General features: G+C 42.8%; 1 protein-coding gene and 1 pseudogene across 12 annotated transcripts in view; one reads left to right on the top strand and one right to left on the bottom strand.

Annotated features, from left to right (window-relative positions):
• The window catches only part of CDC42BPA (CDC42 binding protein kinase alpha), a 203235-nt gene that overhangs the window by 164413 nt on the left and 14892 nt on the right, over positions 1 to 23930 (bottom strand). For all 11 annotated transcript variants that reach the window (XM_080651309.1, XM_080651299.1, XM_080651303.1 and 8 more), the window contains one exon: positions 1303 to 1394. In XM_080651309.1, the coding sequence (XP_080507435.1) occupies positions 1303 to 1394 (92 nt within the window). The remainder of the gene's footprint in view (positions 1 to 1302; positions 1395 to 23930) is intronic.
• Positions 21705 to 22147, top strand: LOC308238884 (large ribosomal subunit protein uL24-like; annotated as a pseudogene). The gene has a single exon. The product of its transcript is annotated as a large ribosomal subunit protein uL24-like (transcript).

Genomic DNA, 23930 nt, shown 5'->3' with positions numbered 1-23930 from the left:
GATCCCCAGTGGGGGCGTGCAGGAGGCAGCCGATCCATGATTCTCTCTCATTGATGTTTCTATCTCTCTCTCCCTCTCCCTTCCTCTCTGAAATCAATAAAAATATATCTTAAAAAATTTTAAAGAGTAGTAGAGCCCTGGCCAGTGTGCTCAGTTGGTTGATCATCATCCCATGCACCAAAAAGTCACCAGTTCGATTTGCGATCAGAGCACATACCCAGGTTGTGGGTTTCATCCCAAGTCAGGGTGCATACAGGAGGCAACCAATCAGTGTTTCTCCCTCTCTCTTTCCTCCTTCTCCCTTCCTCTCTCTCTAAAATCAATTAAAAAAATATGTATTTTTAAAAGAGTAAGTAGAAACTGAAACACTGAGTCTAAAATTATCTATCTATCCTATATAATAAAAGGCTAATATGCAAATGGACCGAACAGCAGAACGACCGGTTTGCTATGACACGAACTGACCACCAGGGGGCAGATGCTCAATGCAGGAGCTTGTCACCTGGTGGTCAGTGTGCTCCCACAGGGGGAGTGCCGCTCAGCCAGAAGCCAGGCTCATGGCTGGCTAGCGCAGCAGCATGGTGGGAGCCTCTCCCACCTCTGCAACACTAAGCCATCAGTGAGACATCCCCTGAGGGCTCCCGGACTGCGAGAGGGTGCAGTCCGGGCTGAGGGACCCCCCCCACTGCCCCGAGTGCACAAATTTCGTGCACCGGGCCTCTAGTCTATATATAAAAGCCTATTATGCAAATTGTCCCCACTGGAATTCGACCAGGAGACTAATTGCTTGCTATGATATGCGCTGACCACCAGGGGGCAGTACAGAATAAAGAAAGGCCCCAGCGGCAGTTGGAAGGAAGGCCCTGGCCAGCAGCCGAGAGGCCCCAATCAGCCCTGATCGCCAGCCAGGCCTAGGGACCCTACCCTTGCACGAATTTCATGCACTGGGCCTCTAGCAAAAATATAAAGAGCCAAGAATAGAGGAGTAGAGGGAAGAAGTCAGAGTACATACACTACCAGATATCAAGACAAAGTAGAATAATTTAAGACAATGTCATATTGGCACAAGGGGATACAAACAGACCAGCGAAACAGAGTCCAGAAACATACCCAATCTCACAAAGACACACGAAGAATAGAAATATTTAGGGGAAAATTCCACGTGTAAGTATTTCACTCAAAACTTTAATAGATTTTCTGATTAATCGTATCACAACAGAGTAAAAAGTATTTCAGTTAAATTTTTTCATACTGTATAAAATAGCTTCCAAAACAATTAGCAGACCTGCTATAAATTCTTACCTCTCCAAAAGCTCCTCGACCAATCACCTTTAATATTTCAAAGTCTTCTCTATGTAATCGCATCTGTTTCACTTTAGAAGTAAATGGTTTAGCTGAAATAAAAAGCAACATCAATTACTTTCTTAATGAAATGTGATGTAAACTAATACAAATAATGGTATTTCTTACTTAAACAATAAGAATTCAAGTTATGATTAAGAATTAAGCCAAAATATTTAATAATTTCATCAAACTATATAGATAATAGATTTAATTTCCATGAGAAAATTATATATTTCCTTTATTTCTTATATATGAATTACATTTTGGTGAAGAAAATTATCTTTAAACACCAAATAACGTATGAAATAATGCAAAATAACAAATGAGGCCAGTTTATTCTCATGATAAACATTCTGTGTACTCTAACTCTCAATGCTAGATACGTATTTTAACACAAAGGTCCAAGAAGCAAAAGCAAATTTCATGTCACCAGAGAGAACTTCAGCAATTCCTACCAAATCAATTAATAATTACTTCACATTCATTTATCCTTCTAACATTCCTTTAGCAAGAATCCAAACTATATAAAGCATGGTGGCAATCACCGGAGTTTAAAACAAGTATAGTACCTTCCTTCAGAAGTTCTGTCTTCAGGAAAGACAGACAGTATGCTGCACGCATAGTAACAATGTGATTAAGTTTCTAATACAGGGGTCAGTGAAAGTGAAGCATCTATTATATTATGTGCATGTTAATACTTCACAGAAGTAACGTATGAACTGGAACATGAGGACTAAGTAAATTTTGCTACTTTGATTGGTTTGAAGGGTAGACATTGAATACTATGTGAGGAATTTAGACATTATTCTATTAATTATAGGGAATAAATTGACATTTGTTTTTGTTGTTAATCCTCACCCAAGGATATTTTTCCCATTGATTTTTAGAGAGAGTGGAAGGGAGAAGGAGAGACACAGAGAAACATCAATGTGAGAGACACACATCCACTGGCTGCGAGCCTACACCCGGTATGTGCCCTTGACCAGATGAAAGCGGGGACCCCTCAGTCTGTGGGCCAACCCTCCATCCCCTGAGCAAACCGGCTCGAGCAACCACAGCTATTTTAACCAACAAGAATGAATTTCAAAACATACCTGGAAGAGAAGTCACAGAAAATATAGTGATTTCATTACACATAGTTTAAAAACAAGCAAAAATAAACATATTGTATAGGAATACTGAGAAAACTATAAAGCAAATTTCATGGTGATGATTTATTCTTGAGGGAAAAGAGACACACAGGGTTTCCTAAGATCCTGTTAATTTCTTAAGCTGGATCAATGGTACAGGAATGTTAATTTTATTATCATCTTTTGAACTGAACGAAAAGTTTTATGCACTCTTTTATACATTTAAGTTCTCAAGGAAATTTTTTAAACTTGTATATGTGAATAGATCTATATTCAATTTAATGAAAATGGTTAGTTCAAAATTTTGCTTATTGGCCAGAATCTTTTTACAATTTACTTAATATTCTTTCAAATCTGAGAAACTATGGATATTCTTAACATTTTTATTAAACCTAACAATATAACTTTAATTTCAGTGATCAAGTTAGATAAAAACAACTGAACTGTGAACAACTATAGAAATATGAGAAACCATTACCAGTATTATTATTCACACACACAAAAAGTTCTTTGACGGCATGGTCCTAAGAAAAATCCTATATAATAAAAGGCTAATATGCAAACCGACCAAAGGGCAGAACCACCAGTCGCTATGACGCGCACTGACCACCAGAGGGCAGACGCTCAACGCAGGAGCTGCCCCTGGTGGTCAGTGTGCTCGCACAGGGGGAGTGGTGCTCAGCCAGAAGCCCGGAAGCCAGGCTCACGGCTGGCGAACGCAGCAGCGGTGGCAGGAGCCTCTCCCGTCTCTGCAGCAGTGCTAAGCAGAGAGCAGGCCTAAGCTGTCAGTCCGACATCCCCTGAGGGCTCCCGGGCTGAGGGAACCACTGAGTGCACGAATCTCGTGCACCAGGCTTCTAGTCTATAATAAAAGTGTAATATGCTAATTAGACTGGACAACTGAACAACCTTCCGGACGTTATTCCGGATGTCCTTCCAGACTAAGCCGTGGCGGCAGGGGCCAAAGCAGAGGCAGTTAGGGGCAATCAGGCAGGCAGCCAGAGGTAGTTAGGGGCGATCAGGCAGGTGGGCGAGTAGTTAGGGGTGATCAGGCAGGCAGGCAAGTGGTTAGGGGTGATCAGGCAGGCAGGCAGAAAGTTAGGGGCAATGATACAGGCGGGCAGAGTGGTTAGGGGTGATGAGGCAGGTAGGCGAGTGGTTAGGGAAGATGAGGCAGGCAGGCAGGTGAGCAGTTAGGAACCAGTGGTCCCGGATTGCGAGAGGGATGTCCAACTGCCAGTTTAGGCCTGAGCCCACAGGGATCCTGCAGGGATTGGGCCTAAACTGGCAGTTGAACATCCCCCGAGGGGTCCCGGATTGCAAGAGGGTGCAGGCTGGGCTGAGGGACCCCCCCACACACACACACACCCGTGCATGAATTTCATGCACCGGGCCTCTAGTAAATAATAAATGACTGGTTGATTATAGTTCCTTCAACCTACTACATGAAACAAGCAACTTGATCCTTCAAGTAAGATGATAATCTTATTATAACTACATAGTTCAAAACCATTTTCCATTCACATCTTTAAGAAGCACTGCTCAAGAGTTTTTCACTACTCTACTTGTCCTCGTGACCCTACCTCTGCTTCAAGAGGACATACCTGGTGCCTCTCACTCTTAGTTCTGATTGCAACTAATCTAATCTAACATCACAATAAACTCAGAGCTATCCACCACCTCCAACAAAGAATCTAAAACAGGCCAAAGGATGTAACTGAAGCAGATCTCATTAAGTGTCTCTATCAACTTAACTTGATCTTTGCCTCCCTTATCTTCAAGACAACCACAAAATGTGTCTGATTCCTTGGATTAGTTACTCATTATCTGCTCAAAGATTACTGAGATATTGAAATTAGCAGAAGTGAGCAGGCAAAAACCTTAAAACAACTATTACAGACTAGAGGTCCGTGCACCAGTGGGGTCCCTCGGCCTGCCCTGTGGGGATTGGGCCGAAATCAGCTCTCCAACATCCCTGGCAGGGTCCCGGATTGCAAGAGGGCGCAGACTAGGCTGAGGGACCCGGCCAGGCCGAGGGACCCCACCAGTGCATGATGAGGGCAGGGCCAGGGAGTGAGTGCAGGAGGGCTCCAGGGCATGTCCAGCCTGTCCCACCCAGCCTGATTGGCCAGACCCTAGCAGCAAGCTAACCAACCAGTCCGAGCATTTGCCCCCTGGTGGTCAGTGCACGTCATAGCGACTGGTTGAACTTAGCATATTAGGCTTTTATTATATAGGATTATATAGGATATGCTCAAAGAAAAAGCATCAATCAATAGTCTGTCTTTTTTAAAAAGAACCAAATGGAAATTATAGAATTGGATGTGCTTCAAAATAAAATGAAAATAATGAGAAAAGAGCCCATGAACTTGAAAATATATCCATAGAAATGAACAACCTAAAGTAAAAAGACCTTAAGAATGAACAGCCTCGCCCTAACCAGTTTGGCTCAGTGGATAGAGCATTGGCCTGTGGACTCAAGGGTCCCAGGTTCGATTCCGGTCAAGGGCATGTACCTTGGTTGTGGGCACATACCCAGTAGGGAGTGTGCAGGAGGCAGCTGATGGATGTTTCTCTCTCATCGATGTTTCTAACTCTCTAACCCTCTCCCTTCCTCTCTGTAAAAAATCAATAAAATATATTTAAAAAAAAAAAGAAGAAGAAGAATGGACAGCCTCAGGCAACTATGAGACAACATCCAATGGTAATTAGAATCTCAGAAGAGGAGGATAGAGAAAAACTGATTATACGTTACCTCCAGAAGTTCATTGGCAATATTTAACAAAAATGCTTCATACAAAGATACCTAAGTAAAAAGTCGGAGAATCCAAGATGGCGGCGTAGGTAAACACCTAAACTGCTGCCTCGCACAACAATTTCAAAATTACAACTAAAAGACAAAACGTCTATCACCCAGAACCATGGGAAAGCTGGCTGAGTGGAAGTTCTACAACTAGAAGGAAAGAGCAAACAGCATTGAGGGGTGCACAAGCGCTGAAAAGCTGAGATACAGAGGCGTGCGAATCGGGCTGGCGACGGGCGACTGGGAGCGCTGCTTTTTCAGCCCGAAGGGAGACAAGCTCCCGATTACTCCAAACTCCAGTTTCTGGGGAGACGCGGGGGACCCAAACTCCTACGGGGAGAAGCTGGACTGTCTGCCATCGGGTCGGAAAGTGAGGGTGGCTTGCTTGCAGGGCTGTGGGCAGGAATAATTGTTTACTGTGCTGGGGCCCCGGACACTGGGACGCGGGTCGGAGACGCAGAGCCGGCTTACTGGCAGCCATTGCAGTTTGCCATGCCCTAGCCTAGTGACGCCCTGAGACCCCGCCCCGCACAACCTACAAACCCACCCAAGCTCCAAGCAGCGGCTTTAGCATATGAATGGCCTGCCCTATCGCAGCTTAACATAGCAAACTTGCAGCCCGGGTCAGAGAGCTCCAAAACCTCCAAACCCCAAGCAAAGAGGAGAAAACTGTAGTTCTCGCTGTAGCTCCTGCTGGGTGGCCTCAGACAGTAGCTGACCTGCACCCCATTAGAGATCCAGAAGCCAGTGTACCTAGTGGTCAGTGTGAGACACCAGATTTCAACTCCTCACATCCATAAGTGACACATTCAAGAGGCAGACTCAGTGAGCACCAAAGCCCCACTGAAACAAGTCCTGCACCATAAGCGTGTCTCCAGCGCAGCAGTTCTTCCATTATAGACACAGCGGGTCCTCACAGCCAATTGGCCTGGAGGTCAATTCCTCCCAGTCTACCAACAGCAATCAAAGTTTAACTACACCAAGACTTTGCACTCAGCCCATAAAGAGGTGTACCAAAGGCGTCCACCTCAGGTGATTGGGGAGGCTGAGCTACTGGCCCCTATAGGTCACCTACCACACAAAGCCACTCCATCAACACAAGGAAGCAGCAAAATGCGGAGACAAAGAAACATGTCACAAAGGAGAGAAATGGAGGAAAGCAAACTATTGGACGACATAGAGTTCAGAACCACATTTATAAGGTTACTCAAGAATCTTCTAAAAACCGCTGAGGAACTTAATGAGACCTTTAAGGATCTTAATGAGAATGCCAAAAAAATGGAAAAGGACCAGTCAGAAATTAAGCATACACTGTCTGAAATAAAGAATATATAGAAGCTCAACTGTAGATCAATGTACCCCAAGAATCAAACCAAAGATCTGAAACATGAGGAAACAAAAAACACCCAACCAGAAAAACTAAAAGAAAAAAGAATCCAAAAATATGAACATAGTGTAAGGAGCCTCTGGGACAACTTTAAGCGTACCAACATCCGAATTTTTAGGGTGCCAGAAGAAGAGAGAGCGCAAAATATTGAAAACCTATTAGAAGAAATAATGACAGAAAACTTTCCCTACCTGGTGAAAGAAATAGACTTACTAGTCCAAGAAGCACACAGAACCCCATACAAGAGGAATCCAAAGAGAACCACACCAAGACACATCATAATTAAAATGCCAAGGGCAAAAGACAAAGAGAGGATCTTGAAAGCAGCAAGAGAAAAACGGTTAGTTACCTACAAGGGAGCACCCATACGACTGTCAGCTGATTTCTCGGCAGAAACTATGCAGGCCAGAAGGGAGTGGCAAGAAATATTCAAAGTGATGAACAGCAAGAACCTACAACCAAGATTACTCTACCCAGCAAAGCTATCATTCAGAGTTGAAGGTCAGATAAAGAGCTTCACAGACAAGAAAAAGCTAAAGGAGTTCATCACCACCAAACCAGGATTACATGAAATGCTGAAGGGTATTCTTTAAGAAGAGGAAGAAGAAGAAAAAGGTAAAGATAAAAATTATGAACAACAAAATGACATCAAATACATACCTACCAACAAGTGAATCTAAAAATCAAGTGAATAAAAAATCTGAAGAACAGAATGGACTGGTGAATATAATAGAATCAGGGATATAGAAAGGGAGTGGACTGACAATTCTCAGGGGGAAGGGGGTGTGAGGAGTGCGGGAAGAGATTGGACAAAAATCATACACCTATGGATGAAGACAGTGGCGGGGGGTAAGGGCATGGGGTGGGGTGGGGAATCAGGTGGAGGGGAGCTATGGGGGGGAAAAGAGGAACAACTGTAATAATCTGAACAATAAAGATTTATTAAAAAAGAAAAAAAAGAAAAAAGTCATGAATTCTATCCACCAAAAGGCCATGTCAGTCACTTGGTGTGACTGAAATAATTTTGGATGTATGAGACAAATTGCAGAAAATCTTTATACTCGTTACAATAACTGAAAAAGACTTAATGATCACTACACTACTGCCCCTGACAAAAATCAAAACCATATAAGGGACCAATTGGGTCTGTTGTCCTGCCAGGAACGGCTATATCTGAGGGCCTTTCACAGGTACTGTATACACCATCTAACGATAACATCACCTTGCCTTTCTTCAGTGCTGCACAGTTCAGTGTTCACTGTGGCACATATTTTCTGAGGTATCTGCCACCCCATTTCCCTACGTTTCTCTGAAAACCTCCCTCTGATTGGAGGTCAAGTGTAATTATGGGGCCTCACTTCACTAGCCAGAATAAAGTGAACTAGTGTAAAAAACTAACCAAAGCTGTGGAAAAAAAGACTGTAAAACTGAACTCAGAAGCGTTAGTCTCTGCAGTAAGTCACAATACCACTCTGACACAGCTGGCTCACCAATCCAGAAGTCATCATTTTATGTAAATTCTGACAACCGGTCCCAATTTCTCTCACTCTCACATTCACTACAGTATTATTATTCCTGTTTCAAAAAAAGAAAAGACCGGTTCAGAATGGTAAAATAAAGTGAAGATTACATTGCCAACAAGTGGCACAAATAGGATTTAAACTCTAATCTGTCAGGCTCCAAAGCCTTTCCAATATAGTAATATGCTGCCTGTTTCTCCCCAAAAGTTTTTTGGGGAAAATAAACTAAAAAACAGATACTAAACTTAACAGAATTAAATATAAAACAACTCTAAGTTTTAAAAAACGATCTCTTGAAACTTGAAAGAAGAAAGCAAGTTCCCATCTGAGCCCCTAGCACACTGCCTGGTTCACTACACACTATCAAATGAATGGCTAAGTGAATGAATGGATAAGGGAATGAATGGGTAAGTGAATGAATGATTCTAAAAATAAAAGAATTCTGAGTTCCAATATGAAAGGCCAGGAATACCTTGCAAGGTATACCCTTTTCCCTACTGAATGTAACCCAAGATCTAAACATGGAGTCTCCTTCCATCCACTCCGACTCCCACAACTACTGCCCAGATCCAGTAGGAACATAGACTTCTGGCTGCAAGCCACTGACGGCTTGAGAAAGGGCCTCGTTCGAGATTCCAACAGACAAAGAGTGTGGATGGAGGAGACACGGTGGGAGTCGGGAAGAAGCCTCCACGCATAGCGAGGCGGCAGAGAACAGGGAGCCCTGCAGCCAGAGGTGTAACCTCCCTCCATTCCCGCTTCTCTCCCCGCTTCCTCTCAAACGTCTCCAGGGGTGTGCCTCCTCCAGTTTTGTCCCCCTCAGCCTTTCCCCTGCAAGTCCTTCTACTATAGATGCTGACGCTCATCTTCAGGGGAGTAGCATGAGAATCAAGGACCATTGCTAAGGCAGGGAGAGTGGGGGGAGAAATATGAGGGAGCACTGACAAGAGTAATAACTAAAATCACGTTAAAACTTGCATTAGTCTTATCAGGTTCTGTTTATATGTTCAAATAAAATATATTGTGCACTTTTAAATTAGTATGTAATAAGGAATTATGAAATATACTGTGACTATACACTAAACACTTGTAATGTACAAAGAATAAAATTACAAGTGGTATGTTTCTGAGATTTATGTTGACAACATATACTTGAGCACGAGTATAAGATTGTCTTATTCACTTTTTTGTTGTTGTTGTTAAACCTCACCAGAGGATATTTTTCCATTGATTTTTAGAGTATAAAAGGGAGAGGGAAAGACAGAGAAACATCAATGTGAGAGAGACACATTGACTGGTTGCCTCCTGCATGCGCCCCGACGAGGGCCAGGGATCAAGCCTGCAACCAAGGTATGTGCCTGGGAACCTTCAGTCCAAGGGATGAAGCTCTATCCACTGAGCCAAACTAACTAGGACTTACTCACTTTTAAACACCTAAAATTGTATCTTTTGACAGAGTAGGTATTTTTATATTTTTAATAACTGAGTTATTATGGAAAAGTTTCAAAGCAGTCTATATGTATATATGGTTTTGGCAACTTCATAAGCAAAGGTAACAGAGCCACAAACACAGAACATATTAGATATATGATCTCTAAGTTACTATATATATCATTCTTTTTATCCATTCACTAATTAATGAACACTTGGGTTGTTTCTACTTTTTAGCTAACTATATATATGAAAACCTAAGCGACTGAACGACCAGTCGACCGATCGCTATGACGCACCCTGACCACCAGGGGGCAGATGCTCAAGGCAGGAGCTGCCCCTTGGTGGTCAGTGTGCCCCCACAGTGGGAGTGCCGCTCAGCTGACCGGCCCGTCCTGGCAGCCCACCAGCCCGGTGGCAGCCTCTCACTCCCTCAGTAGTCCTGCAGGTCCAATCTCCGGAGAACGGGCCAGGCACTGACGAACCAGCGCTGCCCGCACAATCCCGACAGCACTGCAGGCCTCCTGGAAGTCAGCCTTAGGCACCAAGGCCGCTTCCTCTCCCTAGATGCTCCACAAGGAAGAACCGATATAAAAGTGGCTGCCAGGTGGCTCCCAACAACCAGCGAGAACTTTAGCAGGACGGATCCAGATCCTGGACCGGCAAGGGTGTCTCACTGCCCACCTGGAGGGCTGATCGCGTCCTGGCCCCCTCAACCCTCCTCAGAATGGGTGCCAGACCCAAGTGCCACTATGGCGGTGCGAACCTCTCCCAATCAGGACTGACTGGGCACGAGCCCACAGCAGGCGCAGCAGGGCCGGGATGGGCGGGAGCGGCAGGCAGGAGCGGCTGGTGGTGTTGGACTGCTGGTTTTGGCCCAATCCCTGCAGGCCATGCCGAGGGACCTCACCCAGGCACGAATTCATGCACCAGGCCTCTAGTTGTTAATAAAGCTGCTATGAACATTCGTGTACAACAAGCATGTCAAACTTGCGGCTGGCAGGCCACGTGCCTCATTTATTTAAACAAGGTGTGTAAGTATCTGTTTGAGTCCTTCAATGGGCTGTTTTATAGTTAAACTAGAGGCCCGATGCATGAAATTTGTGCAAGGGGCTCGGCCCTCACAGCCCCGGCTGCCTCAGCCCTTGCAGCCCCTGCTTCATCCGGAAGGTCATCTGGAAGGTCGTCCAGACGGTCGTTCTGCTGTACTGTCTAATTAGCATATTAGCTCTTTATTACATAAGCTCAGAAAAAAATAACTGATATGAAATCTAGCATAAAGGCTCAGAATGTTAACGATATTTCTGTATTGTTCGAATGCGTTAAGTAAACGTGTTCAGATACAACACGTAAATTTTAACTCGTTGTACACCAGAAGCGTCTGTAGATGCAAGTGTTGGACCTTTCCCACACGCCACGCACGTCTATTAAAAACACGTTTCCCCTAAGTGGCAGCCTGACCAACTTAAACTCATTTTTTGTGAGAATTTTCAGCTGAAAATATTCAAGAACACCCCAATTGTGAGTAACATATTTATTTTTATAATATTCATTGCAAATTCATAATACCATGGGGATGGTTTCCGTTTTGGACGTGTGGCAGCTAACTGATTAAAAAAATAATTAATTCTAATACAGAGCAAGATTTGATGGTAAAATCATCATATAGCTAAAGAAACAACGCGTCCGGAAGGAAGACACTGAGCACATTTGTGAGTGAGAAACCCAGGTAGGAGTCTTCATGCACAAGAGACGGGGGTGCTGACAATTGAACAAATTGTCAATCCACGTGACATGTCACTCCTGTCAGGGACTATCAGAACTTTAAGTCCATTAGAGTAACTACCCTTACTCCAATGCCATTCTCCAATTCCAAACTTCCAATAAAATTTTTCCTGCAGGGAAAAATTTTAAAAAGCACTGGTGGGACTGACACAAATGACTCCAATGCTTAACAGATATATTCTTTATTGCAAATTGCTAAACTTACATTCTAGTTCATCTACCTTGTCTCTCATAAATGAAATTAATGACTATATTAGCATTCCCAATTTGATCAATTCTATAAGGTTGAGACTCATAAATTCACAAAGATAATGTCTTCATTAACTATTTAACACTACATTTAATTATTTACTGAGTACCTATCCAGTACCAGCCACTGTGCGAGAAATGGGAAACAGACTAGGTAGCTAACTAGTCAGTCTTCCCACAGCAACAATTTAATCTCATCACATACCTTCTTTCAAATATTTTGTTGTCACCACTATTAATACTACTACATAGGAATTTTTACATAATAGTTTTATGGAAAATAAACCTCAAAGAAAGAGAAAATACATATAGATACTACATAAATTTATTTCCACTCAGCAGCTGGTGAGAACACCATTATAAAATGGTATTTATAAACTATTCCACGTTTAAGATATTTAAAAAGTGAAAAAATAGTTCAGCCACTTAGTCTAGATATAATATTGGCTTGTGTTTTTTAAAGGAAGCACTTCTTCTCAATTAGATTTGGGGGAGGAAAAGAAAATTTAACAAAATGATTCTAAGGTCATCTGCAAGAATAAATGTAGAAGAATAGGCAAGGAAACATTTAAAATGAAATATAAAGTGTCTTGCCTTACAAGCTAGTAAATGTGTTTTAAAAGTATCAGTTCAGCCCTAGCCGGTTTGGCTCAGTGGCTAGAGCGTCAGCCTGAGGACTGAAGTGTCTCAGGTTTGATTCTGGTCAAGGGCACAGGCCTGGGTTGTGGGCTTGATTCCCAGTAGAAGGCGTGCAGGAGGCAGCCAATCAATGATTCTCACTCTCCCTCTCCCTTCCTCTCTAAAATCAATAAAAACATATATTTTTTAGAAGTATCAGTTCAAATATAGGTAGATTATCTAAAAAACAAATTATGTATACCATAAGTGTAATAGAATACAATATTTTTATGTTCTTGGGATGAGGAAAAACTTCCCTATCAGGATGCCAAAAGCAAAAGCCCAAAAGAAAAAGAACGATTTAACAAAATTTGAAAGTTATATTTTTTAAATACTGTATTAAAGTTTAAAATAAGAATAAGTTACAAACAGGGAAAATATTTGTAAACTATGATGGTCAAAGGGTTGCAATTCAAAAAGTTCTTGCAATGTATTAAGAAAAAAAGAGCACTATAATAGAAAGTGGAGCAGATGTGTAAATAATTTTATTTATTTTTATTTTTTTAATATATTTTATTGATTTTTACAGAGAGGAAGGGAGAGGGATAGAGAGTTAGAAACATCGATCAGCTGCCTCCTGCACACCCCCTCCTGGGGATGTGCCTGCAACCAAGGTACATGCCCTTGACCGGAATCGAATCTGGGACCCTTGAGTCCACAGGCCGACGCTCTATCCACTGAGCCAAACCGGGCCTCTAGTGTAGGATAAGTTTCTTAGCCTATCTAATTCTCAATTTCTTTAAGGAGACAAAACTATTTATTACCTCAAAGGTACTGGTAAGGTAAGTACTTAAAAAGATGAGATGAAAACTTCCTAAAGGCAAGACCTGGCTATAAGTTGATGGAGAAAAATGAGGAGTTCGACTTAAAATGAAAAGAACAACAAACACTGGAGGCTTCAGAAGAATGTCTTAGCTGGCTAAATGTTTGGGTGTGAGACAGACAGGTGGCACACAAACATCTGTCCGTGGTCCTGAACCTCCATTAATGCTTAGGGCATAGTTCACTCTAATTGTGGAACACTGAAAAGACAGTCACAGTTTCCAAGTTCTCAAGGAGATAAGCACAATGGAGAACCAGGAAAAGAGCATAAACGACCCAACGCTTTGGAAACCACATAGCCATAGGGAGATGACCAGTTGGGATGGGGGAACTTGCTTTGACAGGTTTCAAATATACACCTATACAAAAACAGGAGGCGGGGAAGGAAGAGAATAAGGAGGTGAAGGCAGAGGAAGAGAAGGAAAAGATTTCAGATGTGAATTTGTGACAAAAAGTGTTATAGAAAGCCTATGGAATTAGATACACTTGAGTTTGTAACAATTCTGCTTTTCTGATAAGAGTCATTAATATATAGTGATAAAAGTTCATAATATATGGTGCAGAAAGGCTATAAGGAGTTAGAGAGAGGAACCCAATGGCCAAGTATCTACTAAAATTCTCCTCCCCTCCAAAAAATAATAATAAATAAATGAAATTCCCCCCCTCCCCACACCTTACAATAGCTATGATCCAGAAGGAGATATCTGATCCAAGCTATCCCAAACAGATTCTCTCCCTCCCAATTAAAAGAAATAGAGACTAGGGACCACAAAAGAGGATTCTGAGGAGAAGCATAAACGACTTTACACTTTGATAACTTACATGTAGAAGTTGCAATCAGATAGCCTCCAAAGGAAGAGAAATAGAGTGTATGTCATCCAAACAAGTACAGAGGAAAATTGGTTCAGAAAAATACACTGAATTAACCCAAAAGATAGTGAAAACATATGGAAAAATAAATATTTTAAGAGGTAAAAAAAAAAAATGGACCCCAGATGGTTTGGCTCACTGGATAGAACATCAGCCTGCGGACTGAAGGGTCCTGGGTTTGATTCCAGCCAAGGGCACATGCCCGGGTTGCGGGCTTGATCCCCAGTGGGGGGCATACAGGAGGCACTCAATCAATGATTCTCTCTCATCATTGATGTTTCTATCTCTCTCTCCCTCTCCCTTCCTCTCTGAAATCAATAAAAAATATTTTTTAATGGTAGAAGTAAATCCAAGTAAATTACTATTTACAATAAATGTAAATAGCTGGCACACTACAGTTAAAATACAAAGATTTCACAATGAGAGGAGGAAAATCCAGTTACGTGCTTCTCCAAAAAAAAATCCAAACACAAAAATTTAGAAAGAATGAAAATAAAAAAAATGCAAAGATAAACCAGACAAATAAAATAAAGTTACATTTTTTATGTTAATAAGAGAAAAAGGAGGGAACTCTAAGGCAAAAATCCTCACTAGAAATAATGACTGTGATTACATAAAAGGAGCAATTCATCAGGAAAATATAGTAATTCTACACTCTATATACTTAATCTAGCCTCAAAGTATGTAAATGGCAAAAACTGATACTATTACATAGAAAAATTGGCAAATACCCCATCAAGATAGGTAACTTTAATACACATTCTGAGTAATTGATAGGTGAAGCAGATAAAAATCTGAACAATATAAATAACAAGCTTGGTCTAGTCACAGATACAACTGCAAAAGAAACATTAGAAATTAAAACACACCTGTAAACAATTTGCAGTTCAAAAATAAAATAGAAATAGGAAATTAGAAAGCATTTAAAAAAGAATGGTAGAATAAAAATAGAAAAAATCAACATTACAAAAAAATTGATTCTTTCACAAGACTGACACATCTCTAAAAACATCAAGAAAAGAGAAGACATAAATAAGCAGTATTAAAAAAATGTATGCAATAACTGATGATAAGAGATTAAACAGGATTATTTTGACAAATTTATGCCAATAAATTTTAAAATTAAGTGAGCAAATTCCTATAAAAACTCAACTTGTCAAATGAAACAAAGACTAATAGAAAACTTAAATAATCCTATATTTAATAAAAAATTGATATAAAAAAATGATATAGATTTGTTGTTGAATTCTTCAAACTTTCAAATATCTAAGGTAGAAATGATAACAGCATTATATGAGAGGATACTTTCCAACCTGTTTTATGAGGCCAGCATATACTTGATATCAAATCCTTCCACAGACAATATAAGAAAACTATAGGCTAATCTTCCTTGTACACACAATGCAAAAGATCATAATCAAATTCAGTAATATGTTACATTACAACTAACGTGGATTTAATCCAGGAGTGCAAGATGCATTCAACATTCAAACTTCATTGTTAATCACTAGATTAATGGAATAAAGATGCAAAATCATATGTTTATCTCAACAAATGCAAATAAATGATAAAATTCAATATTCACTTATAATAAAATAACAAAAAACTTAAAACCTCTTAGGAAACTAGGAATAGAGATATACTAGTAAAAACTGTTAAGTGGTTTTTAAATAACTGTTTAAAGAACTTCCTGTAGGTTAATATATTTTTACTAGAGGTCCAGTGCACGGATTCATGCACATTGAAATTAAGTAGAAGGTGGCCACCAGGGCGGGGCTGGGCGAGCTGGGCTGGACACGCCCTAGAGCCAATATCCCAAGGTACCTCCCCGGCTGGCCGCACCTGGGGCAGTGCCAGGGGTCCAAGGGCATCTGCAGAGTGAGCAGGGTCCCTCTGGCAGATGGGGTCTTTACGCCTGGCCTGCAGAGACTGGGCCAAAACTAGCAGTCCAACATCCCCCGAGGGGTCCTGGAGTGCAAGAGGGCACTCTGCAAAGTTGCTGTCGCTCGGCAGCTCTGCCCCCTGGTGGTCAGTGTGTGTCATAGCTACTGGTCAAACAGTTGGGCAGTCGCTTAGGCTTTTATATACATAGATTGAAGATTGATTTTTAGAGAGAGAGGGAGAGGGATAGAGAGATAGGAACATTGATGTGAGAGAAACATCATCGATAGTCTGCCTCCTGCACGCCTCTTCCCCCCGCCCGCCCCAACTGGGGATCGAGCCAGAAATCCAGGCATGTGTCCTGACCAGGAATTGAACCATGACCTCTTGATTCCTAGGTCGACATGCAACCATTGAACCAAGTTACCTTCTAAAGTCAATATTGCCAGGGACAAGATTCAACGCTGGGCCACTCAGATTGAGTCCACAACCCAGCCTTTTTCTACAAACACGCTAGCAGTGGTCATGAAATATTTTTGTTCATATACTGTCTCTACAAAGATTTCGGAAAAACAACGTACTCCCTTAAACAGTTTTAAATTATAACTCAAATATTTAAGTATAGGTTTAATAGTTGTAAATGATGTAATTTCCAACATATTTCATATTGCATATGTGCTTTAAATAGAACTCCATCAAAACCTGAAATTTATAAAAATTTATGGGAAATGTCCTCCATATAATCTAATGGCAAAGCCAGTCCTCACTGGCAAGCCACTAAGCAAAAATAAGACTTATTTTGTTAGAAAAAGTCTGACTTTAGGGGAGTGGGGTGGGGGGGTCAATGAGGGAAAAGGGAGGACATATGTAATACTTTCAAAAATAAAGAATTATTTTTTTTAAAAAGTCTGACTTTAATTTTTAATTCAAATGAATGTGTTATTACATAGCCCAGTATCAACTGTTTTGCTTCAGTTTTCAGAAAGATAGATGCTAGAGCTTTGCCACCAGTTTGTAAGCTAGTGAAATATAACACCTACTTCAATACTTTTTATAGAAGCTCTTTTTGTTTTGCCCTCCCCTGGGGAGATGCATTCTCAAATAGTCCCTTTTGTTTTGGGCTCAGGAGATTTTCACAGCCCAAAGCAATGCACCAGAGCAAGAAGTATGCCTTTACTTTATAAAGTGAGAGGTGGGCAACTGTGAAATGGGAGTGGAAAGTAAAGTTAACAGGTTTCAGAGTGTTCTCAAATAGTTGGTTTTCAGAAAAGAATACTTGGTGAAGTTGAGAATCTGGAATTTGATTCCCATAAAACGACATCTACCCTCACACCCCTGGGAAGTCTTCATGCACTGTACAGATAACTAAATTTGAAGACTGCTGCACTAGATTATCATAATCCTGAGCTTTAGCAGACATTTAAAAAAGTGAAATTGACAATTTATATTTTAACAAAAAATGTTTAATCTGATTCTAGTTAACTGACTCTCAGGCATAAATGAATGATACCTTAAAAATGGACTCCAGCCCTGACCGGTGTGGCTCAGTGGATAGAGCATCGGCCTGCGGACTGAAAGGTCCCAGGTTCGATTCCGGTCATGGGCATGTACCTTGGTTGCAGGCACATCCCCAGTGGGAGGTGTGCAGGAGGCAGCTGATCGATGTTTCTCTCTCATCTGTGTTTCTGACTCTCTATCCCTCTCCCTTCCTCTCTGTAAAAAATCAATAAAATGTATCTTTTTTTAAAAATGGACTCCATCCTGCCCTGGCTGGTGTTGCTCAGTTGGTTGCGGGTCCTCCCATGAACCAAAGGTTGCTGGTTTGAACCTGGTCACATGCCCTGCCCACCCCATCCTCACCCTCCTCATCCCCGTACAGGAGACAGCCATAGATGTTTCTCTTTCGCCCTCTCCCTGTCTCTCTAAAACAATCAATAAAAAATTTTTTAAATGGATTCCATTCTGGAAGCTTTTTCTTTTTCTTTTTTTTTTTCCCATTGATTTCCGAGAGGAAGGGAGAGGGAGAGAGAGATAGAAACATCAATGATGAAAGAGAATCATTGATTGGCTGCCTTCTGCACACCCCACTGGGGATCAAGCCCGCAACGGAGCATGTGTCCTTGACTGGAATCGAACGCAGGACCCTTCAGCCTGCAGGCCGACGCTCTATCCACTGAGCCAAACCAGCCAGGGCCTGGAAGCTGTTTGTAAACAGAGATCATCTGCATTATGTGAGGACGACTCTTGGCTGGGGATCACTGTCTTGGCCCTCCCTCACTCTAAGCTAAGGTTGCTGACAGTGCCTATCAGCACAGCAATTCGGGAGGTCAGAGCTGTCTCTCCGGGCCGGGCTGCCTCCGCGATTCCCCGGGACAGACTGGCTGCTATTGGCGGCCAAGGTTCCGTCAGTAGCTGTCCAGTGCCAGTTCCATAGTCCTGACACAGCGCCAGGCCTGCTGCTGCCCCTCACCACATCCTCCCAAATTCTAGTACTCTGTACCCCAAAACAAAATGGCCCCTGTGAGCATGGAGAATCCAGGCCAGACCAAACTAGGAAAACCAATCAGGTGCCCTATCAAAACCCCTTTAATGCTGCAGAAAAAAAAAAAAAAAAAAATTGTTTTTCAGAAATCCTTTTAATCCTTAAAACTCTTTTTCCGAATTGGCTGCTTTGGTTTTTACCCAGAACCAGGTGGAGGTCAGTAGGTTCAGAGCCCCAGCACCTCGGCCTCCCTTTTTTCCATACTCCCCATCCCAGACACGCCCGGGAACTCCAGGGACATCACAGAACACAGCTCTTAGGGTACCACCAGGCCAAGTAGCTCCCCACCCTTGGAGCAGAGGCAGTCCACCTGCCAACGGCCACCAGCCTCGTTCCAGCCCTTGTGATCTGGACAAGGCTCCTGTCCTGGACCCCAAAGCCAGCCAGCCCAGGCCCCCCAGAAGCAGCCCAGAGCTCACAGGCTTGTCCACCTCCAGCTGGTGAGCCTCCCGTGGCAGATGCCCGGTGCCTGTACGGAGCCAGGGCGAGTGAGACTCCAGGCCCTGCCCTGAGCACCAGGCAGCAACTGTCTGAGCACCCTCCACCTCCGCCCAGAGTCAGAGCTTTGGCTACCCAGCGTTCCAACTCCACATCTGAGAGTTTGACAACAAAGCCGGGGCAGATAAGAGGAATGGGACAGAGACGTCCAGAGACTCAGGAGACCTGAACTTGGCTCTCACCCTGCCAAAATAACCCTGGGCTAGGCACACCCTCACACAAAAAGAGGGGGGGAGGGGCCGGGAACTCACTGGCTCTGGGTAAAAGCCACTCAGCCTCCTAGACTGGGGGTGGTCTTGGGGATCCTGACACACTTAGCTCCTCTCGTTCAATTTCTACAATCTCAATACCTCCCAATGCTCTCAGCTGATTCCTTTGTCTTAAACATTATTGAAATCATAGAAGCAATTGGAAGTGAACTGCTTTATCTTCCCACCACAGAATCTACCAACTTAACCTGTATCTAAACCTTGTCCTCTGACTATAAAACCAACAAAACCAAGAAAATCAAGTGCCCTGCTCCAATGGAAGCCCAATCCCTGTCTGCACATTCCCTAAATTTCTCTCTCCTGTGGGATCATTTTATCAACCACCATTTCCCCTCACGCTTAAAAGCCGCATGTTCCCTCTAACTATCCCCAACTGCTTGGCCCCTCATCACTGAAACCCCTTCAAGAGCCACCCATGTGACTCCCACTTTACTTTCACTTGCTCCTCATCGGACTCCACTTGGACGCCTGCCTGCATGTGAGCCACATTCACGACATGTGACATTCCTTTCCTCTGAAACGTATTTTGCTCCCTGACAATCTTCTAATTTTCTTCCACATCACTGGCCACTCTCCATTTCTGGCTCCTCTTCCACTGCCCAAGCTCTAAATTTTGCATGCCTCAAGAGTCAATTCTTGGCCACTTTATCTTTCCTATTGACATATTTTCTTTAAGAAATCTCTAACCCATGGCTTTACCTATAAGCTGATGAATGAATCTAAAATTTATATCTCCAGTCCTACCCTTCCCAATAACTAATATACTGGCTACTGTCCCAAACTCAACATGGCCAAAACAGAATTCTTAATTCTCACCCCATCCATAGCCCTCCCCATCATATATGCTATCTCAGTGTGGCAGTACAAATGAGTAATTGCAACTAAGAGTGTGTGTTCTAAAATCAAATGATTTGAATCTTGACATCACCATTTATTAGCTACTAGAAGCCCATTGCATGAAATTCATGCACGGGCAGGGTCCCTAGACCTGCCTGGCGATCAGGGCCGGTCAGGTTCCCCACCTCCCGGCCTCCTCCTTCCCTCACCACCCGTGCACTCCACCCCCCCCCACGTCCTCCTTCCCTCGCTCCCTCAGTGCCCCGCCACTGCCGCTGGTCACCCACCATGTTCCAGCCCACCCCCTGGTCAGTGCACATCATAGCAAGCAATCGAACTCCTGTTCTCCCAGTCAAACTCGGAGGGGACACTTTGCTATTAGCCTTATATATATATATATATATATATACTAGTGGCCCGGTGCACAAAATTCATGCATGGGTGCGGGGGGGGGGGGGGGGAGTGTCCTTTAGCCCGACCTGCACCCTCTCCAATCTGTGATCCCTCTCGCAATCCGGGACCGCTGGCTCCTAACCACTCACCTGCCTGCCTGCCTGATCACCCCTAACCACTCTGCCCGCCAGCCTGCTCGCCCCCAACGGCCCCCCACTGCCTTCCCCTGCCGGCCTGATCACCCCCAACTGCCCTCCCCTGCTGGCCTGTTCGCCCCCAACTGACTTTCCCTGACAGCCTGATCACCCACAATTGCCCTCCCCTGCCAGCCATCATGTGGTGACCATCTTGTGGCAGCCATCTTGTCATGGCCATGTTATGGTGGCCATCTTGTGACAACCATGCGGCGGCCATCTTGTGACAACATCGCATGAGGGTGTTGTGCAATGCCACCTAGGCTTTTATTATATAGGATAGATGAGACTACAGACCTGTGCCTCAGTTTCCTCATCTGTGAAATAGGGATAATGCTCCCTTCTTTAGATGATGATTAAGTGAGACAATCCATGAAAACTGCTTCATGGTCCCTGACACACAGTAAATAATAAATATGAGCCCTAGCTGGTTTGGCTCAGTGGACAGAGTGTCGGCCTGCAGAATGAAAGGTTCCAGGTTCGATTCCAGTCAAGGGCACATGCCCAGGTTGCGGGCTCGATCCCCAGTAGGGGGCGTGCAGGAGGCAGCCAATCAATGATTCTCTCTCATCACTGATGTTTCTATCTCTTTCTCCCTCTCCTTTCCTCTATGAAATCAATTAAAAAATATTTTTAAAAAAGAAAAAATAATAATAATAATAAATACGAGCTGTTATTCATCTGGTTCCTCGGGCCAAAAACATGGACTTCATCCTGTGACCAACCAGTCTAAATTACCACTCCAAACACTGTCATATGCTTATTTTCCTTATAACTGTTACCAATATCTGAAATAATCCTACTTATTTACATGTTTATTTTCTGACTCTCCTAAATTATGAGGTAAGCTCCATGATAGCAGACACCCTGACTGTCTTATTCACTGTTGTATCTCCAGAAACTGGTACCTACCACAGAGAAAGTATGAAATAAATATTTGTTAAAATGAATTAATGAATATATTAACCAAACATTCTATCATAACAAAAGACTACAAATCTTAAGAGTACTTATTCTTTGATAGAAAACAGTTTCCAAGTCTTGTTTTAAAAACAAATACATATCGTAGGAGTACCAGTGGTCAAAATGAAGTTCAATCCCTTTGTGACTTCTGACCGGAGCAAGAACCGTAAAAGGCATTTCAGTGCACCTTCCCACATTCAAAGGAAGATTATGTCTTCTCTTTCCAAAGAGCTGAGACAGAAGTACAATGTTCGATCCATGCCCATCCGAAAGGATGATGAAGCTCAGGTTGTTCGAGGGCATTACAAAGGGCAGCAAGTGGGCAAAGTAGCCCCTGTTCACAGAAAGAGATAGGCCAGGTACACAGAACGAGTGCAACGGGAGAAAGCTAACGGTGCCACTGCTCATGCGGGCATTCACCCCAGCAAGGTGGTGATCACTGGACTAAAGCTGGACAGAGACCGCAAAGAGATCCTTGATTGTAAAGCCAAATCTCACCAAGTAGGAAAGGAAAATACAAGGAAAACACAATTGAGAAGATGCAGGAATAAAGTACTCTTATACACAACTTCCATTACAAACTTAAAATGGAAAAAAAAGAAACATATTCAGTGGCTCCCAATGCCTAAAGAATCAGATTCAAATTATGTAATAAGCCAACTGAACTGCTGCAACTCACCATTCCAACCATGTGTCCCACTATTCCCTCCCTCTGCTGCCTTTGAGCTTGCTGCCTCCACACTCTGCCTCCCACTGTTTCCTTCCATCTAAAATGCACAAAAAATGCTCATCTCAGGATCAGCTCAAATGTCTCCAGGATTAACTCTCGTCCATCCCTCACTCTCCCTGTCAATAGTAATCTCTCTCCTGGGCCTCTTTTCATACCCTTACAGTCTGCTTAATTTCTTGAGGGCAGGAACCACATGTTGTTCATCTTTATTGTTCCCACACTCCACTGTACACATAATTAATTCCTGCACCTCCATTATACACATATTTATCGTGCACACTAAATATTTATTAAATTGACTTTAAACAGACCTTCTCCTAACCACACCTCTGCAGATATCACTAACAAAAAAGTTACACTGGAATTTGCATTAGACATAGAATGAGAGGTGATCCTTGATGTGACATATAGACAATTAATAATCCAAAATAAGTGAATTGGTTGTCAAATGAATACCATAAACAAGTTTTATAGGCATTCAGAGAGGAATAAACCAACAAAAGATGGCATGGATGAGAAAAGCATTATTTTAATGACCATGTGCAATTTTAAAATTAAAATTTAATTAGTGACATCTATAATGCATCCTTTTCTCTCTTCCACACAATAATGCTGGCTCAGAATCCTTAAATCAAAACCACATGAGCCCTAGCTGGTTTGGCTCAGTGGCTAGAGCGACGGCTTGCAGACTGAAGGATCCCAGGTTCGATTCCAGTAAAGGGTACATAGCCAGGCTGCGGGCTCGATCCCCAGTAGGGGGCTTGCAGGAGGCAGCCGATCAATGATTCTCTCTCTCATCATTGATGTTTCTATCTCTCTCTCCCTCTCCCTTCCTCTCTGAAGTCAATCCTATATAATAAAACCCTAATATGCAAATAGAACAGTGGAACGACTGGTCGCTAGGATGCGTACTGACCACCAGGGGAAGACGCTCAACACAGGAGCTGCCCCCTGGTGGTCAGTGCGCTCCCACAGGGGTAGTGCTGCTCAGCCAGAAGCCGGGCTCACGGCTGGCGAGTGCAGTGGTGGGGGTGTCCGCCTGCCGGCTTAGGCCCACTCATGCACCAGACCTCTAATAAAAATATATTTTAAAAAAACAACAACACCCACATGAGAAGGTATTACTTAAAGGTGTTAGGGAAAAGAAAAGAACACCATAACACTTTACTACAGCACTAATAATTCCTAAAGAAAGGCTATAAATAAATTGTAGCCCTGACCAGTTTGGCTCAGTGGATAGAGCGTCGGCCTGTGGACTGAAGGGTTCCAGGTTCGATTCCGGTCAAGGGCATGTGCCTTGGTTGCGGGCACATCCCCAGTAGGGAGTGTGCAGGAGGTGGCTGATCGATGTTTCTCTCTCATCAATGTTTCCAATGCTCTATCCCTCTCCCTTCCTCTCTGCAAAAAATCAATAAAATATATATTTTTTTAAATAAAAATAAAAAATAAATTGTAAAACTCAATGCCAACTGTAGTGGAGACCATTTTTAATTTACCCAGAATCCATTCCCTCTTCTTAAAATCCTAACATTAAGTTATCTACTCTTTCCTTACACAGCTCATGTACCAATGCAATGACTGGTTCAGGAACAGACATGAGACCT

The sequence above is a fragment of the Plecotus auritus genome (genome assembly GCF_963455305.1).
Source record: "Plecotus auritus genome assembly, chromosome: 14".
NCBI classification, from domain to species: domain Eukaryota; kingdom Metazoa; phylum Chordata; class Mammalia; order Chiroptera; family Vespertilionidae; genus Plecotus; species Plecotus auritus.
This window is presented reverse-complemented; position numbering and strand designations above follow the sequence as displayed.